This window comes from Pagrus major, chromosome 20 (genome assembly GCF_040436345.1).
Source record: "Pagrus major chromosome 20, Pma_NU_1.0".
Classification (NCBI taxonomy): domain Eukaryota; kingdom Metazoa; phylum Chordata; class Actinopteri; order Spariformes; family Sparidae; genus Pagrus; species Pagrus major.
Window position 1 is genome coordinate 7,690,971 of NC_133234.1, and position 17,104 is coordinate 7,708,074.

A 17,104-nucleotide genomic window follows, 5' to 3' on the forward strand; every position below is an offset into this window, starting at 1 on the left:
AAAATTATATCAGAAAGGTACATGTACCAGTCCTACATTTGTGCATTCTGCTATGCCACCAGCTACAGTAATCACTGTACTAATATCTACAGGATCATCAGAGACATAACCTTACATATAATATGCAGGGAACAGTATGAAAAATTGAGTGTCTTATTAAAATAAATGACTGGAAAAGCATATTATGCCAACAAGCGGCTGTAAAATTGGAGAGACTCTGCCAGATTGTATCAAAAATTCATAGTATTCATGTTGAGTGGCTAAGTTAATAAAAAATATATTTCAAAAAGATATGCTTCTCACAAAATTAGAAGTAAGTGCAGCAAATATTTGACCGAAGCACCCCTCAGCTCCTCTCTGTCTATATCTTATTTCATTTGAATGTTTAAGAGCATCAGCACAGTGTGGAACGTCACCGTGAAGCTGATAAGACCAAAACAGAGATAAGTGAGATAGGGGTTGATTGAGACTAGATCTATCTTTTCAGACATTCTCTTACTTAAGGAAGTGTGGACAATCGCTAATCATGTGGCATTAGTCTTATTAACTGAGCTGGCAATTATTGACAAACTCAGAATCACAATGAGGAATCGCATTCAAAGTTTCAATGGGATTACAAAAAAAACATCCATTTCACAAGGTTACTTAAGAAGCTGTCTACATGCAAGAGGTCTGTAAAATCTAATTCATGAGAATGTTTTGTATATTTCTTAGAGTGACCGAAGGGCACATCTACTATATATCTTGAAGTGAAAAAGAAAAATGTCATCTTGTGGTGTATGAAAAATACATGACTGTATTGCGAACTAAGTGCAGGTTAATCAAATAAAGAAATAATGCAGGTTTAACAAGGCTTATTGTTATTTAAAATCTAATGAGTAAAGTTCAACCCTCTGTACCGCTCACCTAACAAAATATGTGTCAATGTTTGTCGTATTATTTCCCTCTTCTGTGAACTAAGTTAAAACAGCCATGTCGGTCCCACTAGAGATGTAACACAAGATAACTTTCATGGTTTAAAAGCTTAAAAAGCAATTTTACTACTGCAACGGCATCACTTCACACTTCTGGCGATGCCAGTTTAGTTTTGCTTCTGACTTCTCAGTCTGAGACACTTGATAAATATTGGCTGTGAATTGTTGCCCCCTTAGGAAATCAAAAAGGATAACTGTAATAGTCAGATAGTGGGGTTTAGGGGATGCATTTTCTATCACAGCATAATACCTCTTTAGACATGATAGGGCCAAGAATTCCTTCAGGGGAACACTTATCTCAATTTTTTATGAATTACTGTGGCGTCTGGAAGTGTCAGGCTTTGTCTGTGTCTGGAAGAAACTCAGCCTACCGCAGTGAAATGTCCACAAACCTTTAACATTGCAGCATCCTCCTACCTGTACTATATGTGTGTGCGAGTGAGTGTGGTTTAGTTATAACTCACCCCAGCAGCAAAGCCTAAACTTCCATCCAAGATGCGCTTCTGAAAAGAGCAGACCAGACAAGAGAGACTGTCAAACCTCTTACTGTTGACATGAGTGGCAAAAATGCAATATGACCTGTGAGTTGCAACAAAAAAGTAACACCATTCAGTCAATAGACAGGCTTCATGTGGTGTACTGGAACAAACTCCAGTGATTTCCACTCTAGCTTTCTTGTAACAGTAGTGGCAGGGGGGTAATTTTTGGTATTTGTTCCACGTCCATCCCTGTTGAGTTTTGGCTCTAGTTCTATAGATGGTTTCAGCAGTAATATAATTTATATTTGGTTACTTGATCATGATTAAAGTGCTACTTGTACGCACTGGGCTTCATGCATGTTTGATCTTTTTGTTTTGTTTTGCCATCTCGACTGTAATGTGCAACGTCCTATTTTATCTGGCTGTGGCTGTAATGGTCTTACTGTAGGGGTCCACCACTCCCCACCACCATTATTGTAGAGGAAACACTGCACTCTCAAGCCAGCCCAGTCGCCTGGATAAATTGTCGGCAAATAACGTTTCTGCAAACCACAAATACCTTCAAATTTGTATATGTCATGTGTAGCATGTTGACATTTCTACAGTATGTGTCATATCTTTACTTTACATGTATATGAAGTGACTTTCATGTCAGGGAGTTGAAGGGGACAGTGGTGGAATTACATGTAGGCAACAAGGATGCCATGCCAATGATTGCAGTCCAAGCTAGTGTTTCAACACTTGTAAGTGTGACACCACTGGATATTGTTTTAAGGAGACCTTGAACAATTTCCTGCTGTATTTCTGGTGAAAAAACAGACATTTTAAGCAAAAACTATTTCTTTCCCTAACCCAAACCAAGGGGGTTTAGTGCCTAAACCTAACTAGAGCATAAGCACAGCCCTGTCATGACATAAGATTGAAAATTAAACCAAAAGAAATGTAAAGTTGCAACATAAAACATATTTGTGCCTTGCAGAAATGTACATTGCCAACATTTATTCTGCCAATTGGGTTGCCCAAGCAGCTCTTCAGCTGAATGGCTGACAATATTTAAAATGCGTTGTTTTAATCTAAATTACATATGATTGTTTTTTGTGTTGTTTTCATCAGATATATCTGATCACTTTTGTGTTCAGGTGTAATGTGTCACTTGCAGCTGTGCCGTAATAGCTTGTCTACACAGGAGGTGTTTCAGCCACATTTTTCAGCCGTCCATCTGATGCGTGTCTGGCCAGCTGTCTACACAGGCAGGCCGTGAAATAGCCCGTGGCGTATTATTACATTTCAACTCTATTTTTCTGTTTTACGCACATAACTACAATAATAGGCTCTGAGCGCTGCCAAAACACATGCGACTTCAATACTGTGCCTGGATGCTTCCTGTGTAGACCGACAGCTTTCACTACGTGGGCTGTGTAGACATTATATAACATAAACAACCTACACATATAAAGAAATAGTCTGACACTTTGGAAGATCGGCTTAATTGATTTATTGCCAAAAGTGAGGTGAGTCATGTCTCTCTGTTAAATCTTAAGTTTTAGCCAGGAAATGGTTTGCTTAGCTTAGCAAAAAGATTGGAAGGAGGACGAAACAGCTAGCCTAGCTCTGTCAAAAGGTAACGAAACTGACCTACCGGCATCTCTAGTGGTGTTAAATCCATGTTTTTAAAAAAGTAAGTTTGCATTTGTTTTTAGTCTGATTTGTGTTAATTAGAGGCACTGGTACAATAGGTTTACTCTTTTGCTTTTTGACGGAGCCTGTTTGGAAATGTCCCCTTTGTGGGTCTAATAAAGGATTATCTTATCTACCTAATTCAAGTCTGATTGCTAAGCTACGCTAGCCAGCTGCCGGCTCCAGCTAAATCTTTAACATACAGATGTGGGAGTGGTATCCTCTCATCTAACTCTTGCAAAGACAGTGGGTAAGCGTGTGTACCGAAAATGCCAATGTGTGAAGCATTTATTCAGGCTTCGTCTGAGAACTCAGTTCATACAATACCTGTCGGCTGGAGAAAACAAACACCAGAGCTGCTCCGGCAGCAGTCAGGCCCCAGGTGAACAGAGTCCCCAGCAGGGCCTGGGTCATAGGGCTGTAGCCTTCCAGCATGGTGCCAGACCTGTACAAACACACATTCACTCAACTTAACCCACAGCATATTTCACATTATATTATATTGACAGATGTGGCACAATATATTGTTCTTTTCTTTCCAAAAACTGTCCCTTTCTAGAAGCTGATAAAATAAATTTGACGCAACAAAACAGTAACAAGCTTATATGTTTGATTCCCAAGTATAGACAAGAATGACATCAGAACAAACAACAGATCCAAAAACTGAGGTAAATAAACTTAAGCTGATTCATCTTTAGTCAAATGGCGTGCCTTTAAGCCCTCACATTACTAGTCTGACACACACCCGCTGTTCTTGTTTCAACACACAACAGAACAAATAAGAATCAAATCCTGTTTGCTCAGGAGTTGAAAATCCTGTACTTTTTCATTTGCATATGTGTTGCCAAACCTGGTGGGTTGCCCCATTACATCTCAATTAGTACAAAACACAGCTTAAAATACTGTATGTTTACGAATCACGTTTCTCATACAATAAGAGCAATGTACTGTAGGTGATGTGATTGCTTTGTCACTTTGTCATTTATACTGAAAACATTTAAACTGTGAAGAAAAAAAAATCTAATTATTTAAGAGACACATTCATGTTAATTAAGTTGGCCCCCACATTTTGTTTATTTTGGGAGTCATCATGTATGCGTTTGCTTCAAGACAAGTCTGTATAGCTTGAAAAGTGGACACTGGGATTATTACACAATGTATGAGTAGCACAAAACCACAAGAGTTGTAAAGTCAGCAAAGCTGACTGGGTCGCGTCCGTTTTATCTCCCTAAAGTTTGCTAAAATTAGATAACAACAGCCACCAGGAGCTTCTGTTCAGCGAGACTGCAGCAACAAACACCTGCGAGTACTGAAATGACCGAGGATGAATTCAAGTTACATTGTGTCACTTTAAAGCAGCTTAAACTGGCAACTTGCAATGTGTATGTGTTGTGACTCCTGGAAATATATATATATATAGACTAGCATGTACGCTGTGGGAAACTGCTTTCATGTTATCATCTAATGGAATTCTCATGAGTACATGAATAAAAAATGCGCTGACGACTGGCAACTTCATGTGGTCATTATGGCTTTAAATGTGATTTTCATCTCATTAACGCGGAATCACATGAATAAATGGTATTACTTTTATTTAATGCTGTCAAAGTACGCTGCACAAACTGCTTTAATGTGGCTGCATTGACACTATGATGCGTGGTAGAAGTGGTCGTCGTGTAACTGAGTTACAGACACAAACACAGACGTACAGTACATCATGTCTTCAGGTAGCTGACACCACAAGTCAATAAATGAAAGTCAGCCGGCTAACTTTAAATGTTTGCTCGCCTTGTATTATAAAACGACACTGTTGTTTTTCACTCAAACTCTGTTGGTGGCATTACGAAATAACGTGCATTCATTCGGCTAAGTTTAATTTTGCCCTAAGTTTGTGTTCTAGATAATTTTTGGAAGTAGTTTCAGGTGTACTTACTTCTTTCCAGTGGCACCTCGCCTCCTGTGTATTTACTTCCTACTTCCCGGTACACGTGTCTATGACAGTATAAGCCCCGCCTCTCCTCGCAGCCTATTGGTCAATAACTGTTACAGCAGCAGCGGCAGTAGCGGAGGCAGCAGTGGAGGTGATTTCGCCACAGGAGTTTGGAAAGCTGTGAAAGTCCAGGACGTTTTTTTATATACATAAGAAACACTGGACAATATTAGATTGCAAGAACATTTCATCGTCTCGTCATAGATATCTCAGCTGAAACTAATATTTACATTATTTATGTTGTAATCTGTGATGATCTCATACACATAAAAGATGGCAAACAAAACAGTACTCAAGCAGTTTCATATAGTTATAAATGCAAACACATGTGCCACTAATTAAAAGACGCAACACTACAGTGCAGAAATTCATGTATATGTACATTTTGCAGTAAAATTAGATTAGCACCTAAGTACCAAAAGTAAAAGTACTTGTTATGGAGAATGACATACTTCATAATTATGTTATTGGATTATATTTATTGATGCAATATTCCATCACTGGTAACGGTGGTTTAACTACTCTATACTTTATATAGTTCATCTGCTGGGTAGCTTGTAAATTTACCTGTGAGGATCAATACATTTATATCTTAATCTACAATATTGCATCCTGATTTACTGGTTGATTATATTTTGTATCATTAGACAAAATCTGCAAACTAGAAGTTAAATAAATGTAGTGGACTTAAAAGTACAATATTTGCCCCTGAATTTAGGAATATATGTATAAAGTAGCAGAAAATGGAAAAACTCAGGTAAAGTACAAGTAACTCAAAATTTTACTTTGGCACAGTGCTTGCAAAATTGTACTCAGTTACTTTTCTTGATGTTTTTTGGTAGTTGTGGAATGTTACTGCATACATTTTAGAATACTGTGCTTAAAGTGACTACGAGGAACTTTTAAGTGTAAGAAACAGCAAACAAGACCATCAGCGAAAAGACTGCTGTTTTTATATATATTATATATATTATTATTAATGCCTGTGCTCAGGTCTGATCACATGTATCACATGTAAAATCACATACATCACCTCATCGCGATCCATCCTGCGGTCTCTCAGTCACTCACTTCCAAAACAAATGCATGCGCTGCCAGTACATATCGTACCACTTTTGTCCAAAGGGGGCGCTAGAATCAACAGCAATGAAACTTCCTCCTAGTCACTTTAAGTAAAATTTGAGATACTTTCACTTTACTTGAGTATTTCCATTTGATGCCACTACAATTAAGAGGATAATATTGTATTCTACTTTTTCTCCAGTATATTAAGATACAAAATACAAAATATGTGATCAGTTTATAAAATATGTTCTAAATTTTTCTAAATTAAACTACCCCACAGTACTGTAGATAAGATATAAGATTATTAATTATTATAAAACAATTATGTTAAAATGCTAATTTCTCATCGGTGATGTCAAACATCTTGAAGTATTGATACATACCTATACTGAATATCTGAAATGGTTTCAATGATCATTTTTTGCAGTATAAATACTTAAGAAGTGTCGCTGTTTTTAGCTTTCATCTCCAACAGAAAGTTCACACATCGCTGCCTACACAGTCCCACCTCCTCCAGAAATTAAATTAATTTAGATGGCATTGTGCTTAACATACAGTACACACACCCTGATATATTTATCTTTTAATAAAAATCAGAAACCTTATACCCTCAATGTTGTGGCAATTTTTCCCTCTGGTATCAAATATGGTAATGAATATAAATGTTTTTCAAGGTATTGCTTTGACGTTTTTTTCTGCATTGAGTACTTTTATGCTTTAAGTACTTGTTAATAATACTTACTTTTGTCTGGAGTAGTACTAGTTTCACTTGTGAGAGTGCTAAGTAAAATATTCAGGGGGTTGTTTTTGGGTGCACGTGTGTGTGCATGTGTGGACTCTTGGCTGGGTTTTGACTAGAAACAGATTCTGGGGATGTTGCCGGGGAATATTCTCTTCCAAGTGGAAATTTCCTGGATTGCAGCTCTCATTCAGCTCTCAGTGGTAATTTCAGGGCATGTTGACCTTTGGCTCATAGACTGGCCGTCAGTGATTGATTCAATTCATCCACTAAGCACTACATATTCTGTTTCCAACACTTTCTACTCAAAGTTGTTGCATAATCCCGACTTAAAATTTCCTGTAAAGCACTTTAGCCATGACTTCATTACAATGATGGTTATGTGACTTAATATTGGTATAATCATGACAATTCACCATCCAAACACTGAAAAACAATTAAATAAAATGCTGTTGTGAGTATTATTGTTCCAAAACATCCACTTTTTGCACATTAGAAGATTATGTTGAACCATTTGTCCTTAAACCCACAATTAGTTATTTTCATTAACATCATTAGATAGAACACAGCTTCCAATAATACGGTCATTTTCTCCTGTCAGTTGTGATCTACTGTGTAATTTTTGTGAGTAGAAAGGCAGAAATACATTATACTATTATACTATAATTACCATTACTATTACTATTTATTCATTACAAACAAAAAATACGTATACAAAATATACAAAAAAACATTTGTGTGATAAGGTCAAAGTAGTGCATTCTTTCACATTTGTAAAATCATGTTCATGACTCAAATAATATATATCACATTATGATGTCATAATTACTAATATTTAGAGATGATGCACATATATTTTCATCTCAGAGGATAAACTGGCCTTGCTGCCTTCCTCAATGGATTTCTGTCCTGCAGGATAATTGAATGTTTCTGCACACTGGCAGCTCAAGAAAGAAGCCCTCACTCTTTGATTCCGAGGAACTGACATTAAATAATACTGATGTGTACCTCTGATGTGCTACACCCCTGCAGTTTTATGCTAATACAACTTCAAAACATCAGCATGGGAAAAATCCTGACTTGACATCATGCCAAATTTTTTTTTTGGGTAGCTTGTCATGATAACAACAGAGTACACCATCAAAGAACAAATCACCAACAGTGGTGCCGGGCTATGACCTTTTAAAGAAGTTTGGAATATTTCTGTTTTCCGTCATGTGCCTTGCTCACAATAATTGCTGGAATCACCAATCAGGAACACAATAGTTCAAATGCCACAATGAATCCGTCTATTTTTGCATTTATATTATGTCATGACTATTGATAAAACACAGATGTCACAGTGCAGTTGGAGTTGTTGTTCTGACAACATTCCTATAAATATTTCACATTTCTGTGTTCACATTGCAAGGGGCTAATTTGTATTACTCATGAGTGTCGCTGGGTTTGTAGTCAGTGTTGCTGGGAAACAAAGTGCTGAAAATAAACCGATACCCAGAAACAATAAACAAGATAATACGACATGTAGAGTTTGCAAATTTCTTCTGTGGCTTCATCTCACTTCCATACTGAAAGCATTTGGTGCAGCATGCCATTCCATGTGTATCATCTTTTACCGACAATGCCCTCTTATGAAACTCGATTCTGTCAAAGTTACAATAACAGCCTCTGATTCAAATTTTGCTGGAATGATTACATTATTGCATGCAAGCTGCAGATGGTTTCTGTGTTTGATTTGAGGCTGTTATGAGGCACAGCTTCATGTTGGTCTGTCAGTAGCTCCACCACTTTGAACCCGACTGAAATATCTCAAAAACTATTGTATGGATTGCTATGAAATGTGGCACAAGCATTCATGATTCCCTGAGGATGAATCCTACAGATGTTAGTGATCTCCCTTTTAGCACCAGCATCCGTTTTATATTTGTGGTTCAATTTACGTCTTCACAACTATTGGATGGATTGCAATTCAATTTGCTAGATATATTCAAGGTCCCCAGAGGATATAGCCTGATGACTTTGGTGATCACTCGACTTCATTTTACACCAGCATGAGGTTAAATTTAGTTAGTGTTGTCTGATGTTAGCAGTTAGCTCAAAGCACAATGTTAAACAGCCTGACAGAGCTGAGCACGAAGAATGTATGGTTAACATTTACATTTTGAGTTTCAGGTGGTCATCTTCTCTAGAGCCCGACCGATATATCGGCCGGCCGATATTATCGGCCGATATTAGGCATTTTCCAAACTATTGGTATCAGCATTTATAATGGCCGATAAATTAATATTTAAAAAATAAAATAAAAACGGACGAAACACCCTTCAACCATGTTATGAGTGTTGGCGTTGCATAGTTTGTCCACCAGAGGACACTCTACAACGTCCCTGTTGGCAACACTCGTGTTTAGAACGCCACAAACCCTACAACCAGCTGATCCAGCCAGAGTCGTAAGTTGGCAACTGTCACGAGAAATACATTGCTTGAATAACAATTAAAAGAACATCCCCATCAGTTCTCTTAACTGAAATAAGCATGACAAAATTTGTGACTACCACGTCCAGTTTTGCTGCTGTTACGTGTAGGCCGAGAGTGAAACTGACTTAGCTAGTAATTTTGATGTTCCTCTGTTCTGTTGTGACAATAAAACAAACAAGTTTATTTTTAAACTGCATTATCATATTAGTTCAGTGAGGACTCATAAATAACTACAAATAACTAATGTTACGGAAATCTGTTGTATGTTTTGTTACGCCTTTCTGGATTTTTTATTTTATATATACTGTATATATCGGCCGATATATCGGAATATCAGATTTTTAAATCACCAAATATTTGTATCGGTATCGGCCTTATAAATCCTTTATCGGTCGGGCTCTAATCTTCTCATTCTCAAACAACGGACAAAAAACAAAAGACAAAAAAACTACATGACAAAAAAAGCTCCTATTTCCAAAGTATCACTGTTACACTAGAGTGGACCTCAAAGCCATAGCTGTCTGACAGTGGAAATAAAAATCAACGATCATGTAATTGGAGAAAAATGAGACCTGAAACAGAGTAACTAAGGCTTATTTTCTTATAAAAAGCAAAGTAGCCCTTCGCCTTGAGTTTGGCAATGTGAAAGATGTCATCTGTTGGATTCCACATGGCAGTAGACAGCTCTGCAGCACGTGGATGCGGATGCCAGAATGTCTGTCTGAACACTGCAGTGAAATACTGCCTGTGAAATACGAGGCTGTCAAACGTCTCCAAATTTAGCACCATGAAACAAAGTGTTTCCAGTGATGTTTTTACAGGGGGCTGGAGTCGGGGTGGAGAGGTGATTTTGCTCGTATGAAGTGCTAGTCCCTGGGGTGAAGTTAAGCTGCTACCTAATCAGGAGTTTAGACTACAAAGGCATTTTTTTCTTGGTAATTGGAACCAGTTAAAAGCCAGGGTGAAGGTATGTCTCTAGAAACCTCTGAGGAAATCTGTGGCATCTGATGAGTGAGCTCTCATATGAGGCATTAATGGTCTTTGAAATTAGACAAACATTTCTGGATAAAGGCTGAATCGATGCAAAGAGTTGACTAGTTCTGATCAAGCTTAGGGGGCAGTGTTGATGGTGGGCTGCGGCACACATTGGAGGTTTTCTGAGGGATGTTCCCCGGGGTATTCAAGCTATGCGTGTCAGAGTGGCAACAGGACGGAGGTCATCGCTCATCCAGGGTGTTTAATCTTCACTCCCTCTTCTTTCCAATCTACCCGTCTCTCTTTCCCATCTTTTTCCTCCGTTCCTCTCCGCTCGCTCGTCTCCTTTTCACCTTTCGCTTTTCCTCTTTCACCTCCTCTTCGTGATGGACGGGGTAAGAAAAACAAGGTGGAAGGAGGATGGAAGGAGGCGAAGAGACAAAAACAGCATCCCATGTCAAATGTCAAAAAACAAAAGCCCTGAAACAACAGACAGAGCGCTTCACTCTCCTGGTTGCAGATTTACTCTGTCCTGGTTGTAAAGGTGGGTGGCCCAAGCGACAAGATTGTGTTATTATCTGTGTGTGTGTTTGTGTGACCCCCCACTGAACTGCGGAGGAGCTCAGGCATGGAGACAAAATGGATGGCAGGGAGGAGGGGGGGGTGAAGTAAACAGAAGTGAAGACAAGAGAGAGAAGGGAGAGAAGAAAGAGCGGGGAGAAAAAGTTATGAAAACAAAAGTATTGTAGCAGATGGGGCCAGGATTTACCTTGGAAACAGCATTACGGCACAGGGACTGGGGGAGCACTGAGGAGGGGCATGAGCCAAACTGGAGTTTATCACAATCTCTGGAGACTGGTGGAAAAGGAGGAGGGGGGGGGTCACAGGCGCACTCACACAGCAGCAGCAGAAGACACACTCCTTGCACACTGTGGGGGGAAGAGATATAAAAGGGCTCCCAGGGAGAAAGAGCGGCCAGGCAAGCGTCCGAGCGGCCGTACTGCTCGTTTCCACTGCTGCGCGTCACTGAGTGTGTTTACTCGAGTGTGTGTGTGAGAGGGTGCACATGGGTATCTGAGATGAGCGCTGTCTACACCACAAAGGAATAAAGTCTGGCAGGTTGTTTTTTTTTTTCTTTTCTTTTTTTTTCAAAAGATAAAAGGAAGTAATGATTGACTGGAAGGAGGGAGTTGAAGATCTGCTGAAGCCTGTCTGTTCTCGAACCTGAAAACGGTGTTTGATTTCCAGGGTTTTTTTTGGTTGAGTTGTTTACTCCTCTACCTCTTGAGTGCTTTTTACTTCCACCACGGGGAGTCAAGAGGTGTCTCGTGAACTGCTTGCAGAGGCATTTCAACAGAGGCAGTTGCAATTTAGTACTTTTTTTCCCTTTCTCTTTTTTGATCAGTTTTGATGTGCCAAGACAGGATGGACACCTCACTTTTATCAGATATAGACTACAATCAGACCATTGTGGATGAGCATTTGTACTTGGAAGACTATATTGATGGCTTCAGCATCACCATGGCTGTACTCTACTTGGTGGTTTGCATCCTGGGACTGGCTGGCAACTCTCTCGTCATTGTTGCCATTGTGAAATTGGACAAAATGTCTTCTTCCACAACAGTGTACATTTTCAACCTGGCACTGGCTGACGGACTCTTCATGGTCGGTCTTCCCTTCATAGCGAGCCAGAACTTCCAGAATCATTGGATGTTTGGCGACACGGCATGCAAAGTGGTCATGGTGCTGGACGGCATCAACCAGTTCACGAGTGTCTTCTGTCTGACGGTGATGAGCATCGACCGTTACATGGCCCTGGCCAACCCGCTTCAGTTTGCCCGCTGGAGAACGCCACGCTGCGCCAAGATTGTATCGGCTTTCTTGTGGCTGTTCTCGCTCCTCACCATCCTTCCCATGGCGCTTCACTTCTCAGCTGATCGAGGCCTGTGTATACCAGACATTGTTTCAGACGCCTGGTGGCTCGGTGTCTTATCTTACACCTTCGTCATGGGTTTTGCCTTGCCTTTCACTGTCATGACGGCCTCCTACACCGCACTACTGGTCACTCTGCGATCTCAGCGGCTCAGAACCAGAACGCCGAACCACGAGAGCCACCGGCTGGAGAGACAGGTCACCAAAATGGTGGTTGCAGTGGTGGTGGTGTTCGGGGTTTGCTGGCTGCCATTTTACACCTTCAACTTCTACTCCCTGTTTCAAAGCGGCCTGGTCCTGACCTTCGCCAGAGCTTTTGAGTTTGTGGTCCTGCTGTCGTACTCATGGAGCTGCGCTAATCCCATCCTCTACGCCTGCCTCTCCGACACCTTCAGGAAACACTTCCGCACACTTCTCTGCCCCGCTGCCAAGTCATCTCCCAGCATGCAGTGCAACACCGAACGGTATGATTTAAATGACACGGGCGTGCGGGATGTGACCTTTCTGGCATAGAGAGATGAAAAGTGTCTCACTATTTTACTCCATTTCCATTACTCCATGATGCACTGCATGATATGTATTTACTTTTGATGGTTTGTAGATATGTGGTAAATTCTGAACTTTTTTTTTTTTCGTTTCTTCACTTAACTTGGAATGTATTGAGGGGACATTATTTGCCTCCAAGAACGAAGTTTTTGATGATTTTCTTGTCCAAGGTGATCAGATATGCTGTTGTTCTGACTGTACATTGAGTGGTTTGGCCTGTTGGCGAACATTTGCGTTGTGTTGATGTCAAAGCTTTGTGATTAGCGTTGGTGGAACAACATAATAAATGTTACTCCAGAACCACCACTTTAACTCATACAAAGTCCACATTCAGAGTGCACTTTTTATTTTTACAATGAGTATTTCTGTGTTTTTTTTTCAGTTTTCTGTCACAGTTTCGCTAAACTTAAGCAACAAAAACACGTTGTTAGGTTTAGGCAACAAAAAAAACTTGGTAATGTTTAGGCAACAAAAACAACAGGTAACAAAATAACTTTGTTAGGTTTAGGAAAAGGTGGTTTAACCCATGGTTTGGGTTAAAATACATGTACACCCTTTCACAACATTAGCCACCTACTGGAAAGGAAATCTCCTCCAATGTGAGTATTTTTGCAGTCTTTTCCCTGAGTCACAAAGCTTTAACATTACAAAAAATGTTATTGTTCAGTTGTACTGATGGTCCTGGAACAACACCAACACGATGATATCAGATTATGGACATTGGGTTGTGTGTTTACAAGGCAAGTAGTGTCATCATCACTTTCTCAAATGCAGGGGATCAGGGGTTTACAGAGGTTGGAGTTTCCAAGAGACTTGTGTGATCACACATTTCACAGTTTGAGTACAGAGTGTGCGAAACCTTCTGGCCATGCAGCTGAAAAGTTGACCCCTTTGTGCCTATGGAAATGAAAAAGGCTAAAGAGATTCTTTAATAGAAGAAAAAAGCCAAACGCGGAAAAAAATGAATAAAAATGCTTATCAAACAGCGTAATTCAATTTGACTTTCCATAACACTCACATTTTCTGACAAATCCCCCGTCTTGATGGAGTACAGATCCACCTCCTGTTGTATAATTTGTCTTCTAATGACCCAGGCGACTGAGGTGACCTACCCTGCTGCATCTCTTGTTATCCTCAGCAGAACTAATGAAATGAGGTACAAGAGGGATGAAGTGTGGACAGGTGGAGTGTAAACAGAATAACGTGGATCACATGCCTGTGGCCAAACACCAGCACAAAACACACACAGGCAGCTCCTCCACTGCCACAGATGGATTACGTCCCGATGCCTCTATGTGTAGATGTGTCAGATGTGTGTGTTTGTGCCTGGGTGGCCATGCACCTGTACCCATGCATGCTGGGAACCTTGTGTGCCACGGGCTTACTGTGGTATTCTGCTTGATCCTGATTCACTTAAGAGGATTTCCAAAAGATACAAGGTGAATACATATATTCACTTTATTCACTGAGGTTATTCCTACAGTATGAAGTGAGTGAAAAACCTACCAGCACTTATTTTGTTACAGTGAGCGTCATAATCTTTTCCTAAATTGCTCCAAAATGGATTATGGCACTCCAGCTTTTTTTTTTCTTTTAGATGTAAATCCGTAAAATGTCACCAACTGAGAAATGTGAAAGCAGTGTGGGTTTAGCTTGATGAAAATGCAATTTGAAGTTGTGATGGAAAAATGGAAAAATGCCTCTGTGGGAAGTCACACAGCGGCATGTAACCAATAAATTTCAGTGAAAACCTGAAAATCACCTGAATGCAAGCAGCGATTTTCATGTAAGAGCAGCGACATGCCTCTTAGAGATATTGCTTCGGATTGAAGACCCCTTTCTCTGTGGAATTAACATCCACCCTGAGTGATAGGGGTTAAAGCTGTGGACAAAAACACATGTATAAACTCACCCAAGATAGAATTGGCATTTAACGAAACAAGAGATGCATGAACAGAAATAAATGACAGGCAGTCATATCAATATGTATACATGAGAAAATGATGCCTGTGTAAGTCTGTATTTTGTTGAAACATGCACCCAATGTCAGAATATGTGCAAGAGATATAAGTGCCTCGTTTTAAAACTTGTTGTCAACGTCTCACATTTAACGCATGTTTTTTAAATCCAGTTATGTCATGAGTTATATTAAGACTGCAAATCAAGACATGGGACTGGGACTTCACTTACATTGATCATATAGTCACTTTCTCTATATATACTGTATATATGAGCATTTATCAGATGCTATTATTGACTGTAAATAAATAAAGTTTCTTGTGTTGTATTCATATTCCTGTCATCACATTTCAGTGCAGAGAAATGAACTCCAGCTGTGTCACGTACTCTGTTTTCTTGTTTTTCAACATTGTGTAAAGGATTTATAAACAGAGTTAATACTTCGTGACATACAAGCAATCTTACGTGCAAGTTTCTGACAACATTCTTGAATTCAGGGCAGAAGTGGAAAGTAAACATTTATTCCAATACCGCACTCACTTTAATCACAATTCTGGGGTACTGGTACATGATCTGAGGGCTTGTATTTTATAGTATTCTTTGGTAACACCAACAACCTTTATTAGTAACTGATAAATGTATAGTGTGTTAAACTTAAGTTAATAGTTATTTGACTGTTAACAAAAAATGAAAGGCTTTATGAAGCATTTATTAAGCAATTGTTAATTGTAACATTGCACCTGATGTTTTTAAAGGTGCACTTTGTAGTTTTGGGGAAGAAAGATCTTCTTTTTTCTGCCAAACAAATTAAATAAACAAACTCTCTTTGTTTTCATGACTGAATAAACTGAATAAACAAACTGACCTTAAAGGGTTTCATTCTGTTTTACTTTGTTTATATTTGGCGGACCCTGCCACCTTTCTAGCTTCAGACACCTTATTTTCCTCTGAGAACAGCTTTTTATTCAGGTATGGAAAAAATAAACATTTCTTAGTTTGTATCATGACCTCATGACTGTAATTATTATAATTCTGAGTTTGAATTTCTTCTCCAAAACTACATAGTGCCCCTTTAATACTTTGTAAGTGGTTGATAAATACTCTGTAGTTCAGATATAAACATTTGCAACCGATGTTTATAAAAACCGTACAATTGCTAATAAATGGTTTATAAAGCATTTCATTGTTTGCTAACAGTTAACTAACTACTAACTAAAGTTTAATTAACTATACATAAACCTTATAATAATAACGATAATAATAAAGTGTTACCTATGCTTCTATTCCAATACATTGTGGAGGGAGATGTTGTCCCTTTTACTTCGCTACTTGAAAGAGGGTTTCAACTATAGTTACTGCTTACTTTTCAGAATAAGATTTTACATTAAAAACATAGAAAGGTGGAAAGTAGCTCAGTACATTTACTCAAGTAATGTATGTTATTACAATTTCAAGGTGGTTATACTGTTTTTGAGTATTTCGATTATATGCTACTTTATACTACTACTCCCCAACATTTCAGTGAGAAATACTGTACTTTTTACTCCACTACTGTTATCTGACATTAAACATTAAGAATTTACATACAAAACGATCATGATCATCTTATACAATGACACACTGGTGTTGATGAAACTACCCAAGAACATAAAACAATTAAAATCAACTCCACTTCAACTGGCAACAACATTAACATGCGTTATATGTTAATGCACAAATAATAATACTATACACTCTGAAAGGGGTCATTCTCTACTTTACCTTTTTGTTGTTAATAGTAACAGTGTCTTTCCAGCATTCTGCTACATTTACTTACACAACAGATTTACAAAATGCAATGTGTTTCAATTGTTAAACCAGAAGTTTCAAACCTTTTCAGCTGTCATTTTTCAGATAAGTTGTTTGCAGTTCCACCAAAGAATGTATTACACTTTAAACATGAAAGATGGTTTCAGTTAAATAACATTGTGGGGTTCAAAGAGGTAAAATTATCCAATATTTCACAACTTACAGAAGAGAAAAACCCCAAAAATGAATACAGATTTGTGTAGCAGAACTTCCTCTTTCCAAGCCATCATCAATAATCCTCCACATTTATCCTGCAACCCTTTGGAATATACAGAAATTATCTGGAAATTGTCATCATTTCGTCCTGTAAAATGAAATAAAAGTAAAATGAAGTGAAAGTATAAAGTGTTTCCTGTAACTAAGCAACCAACCACGGTTCCTGTTTAATCCGGCATGAGCATGCCCAGTGTACATGAATGGTGATGTAATATGCATTTTCCGTCTG

The 17,104-nt window shown here is 38.8% G+C and overlaps 2 protein-coding genes across 2 annotated transcripts in view; one reads left to right on the forward strand and one right to left on the reverse strand.

The window, feature by feature from the left end:
* Positions 1-5,085, reverse strand: part of LOC141015123 (zinc transporter ZIP11-like) — a 150,978-nt gene extending 145,893 nt beyond the window's left edge. Inside the window, exons 1-3 of the mRNA XM_073489049.1 lie at positions 5,064-5,085; positions 3,458-3,575; positions 1,439-1,477 (exon numbers count right to left, since the gene is read on the reverse strand). Of these exons, the coding sequence (XP_073345150.1) occupies positions 1,439-1,477; positions 3,458-3,565 (147 nt within the window). The 5' untranslated portion in view covers positions 3,566-3,575; positions 5,064-5,085. The remainder of the gene's footprint in view (positions 1-1,438; positions 1,478-3,457; positions 3,576-5,063) is intronic.
* Positions 5,086-11,799: 6,714 nt separating this feature from the next.
* Positions 11,800-12,819, forward strand: LOC141015823 (somatostatin receptor type 2). The gene has a single exon (XM_073490033.1). The coding sequence runs from the start codon at positions 11,800-11,802 to the stop codon at positions 12,817-12,819; it is 1,020 nt and encodes a 339-aa protein (XP_073346134.1).
* The last annotated feature ends 4,285 nt before the right edge of the window (positions 12,820-17,104 follow it).

Coding starts and splice junctions, on each gene's coding strand:
- LOC141015823 (XM_073490033.1), top strand. CDS start 11,800: ATGGACACCTCACTTTTATCAGATATAGACTACAATCAGACCATTGTG.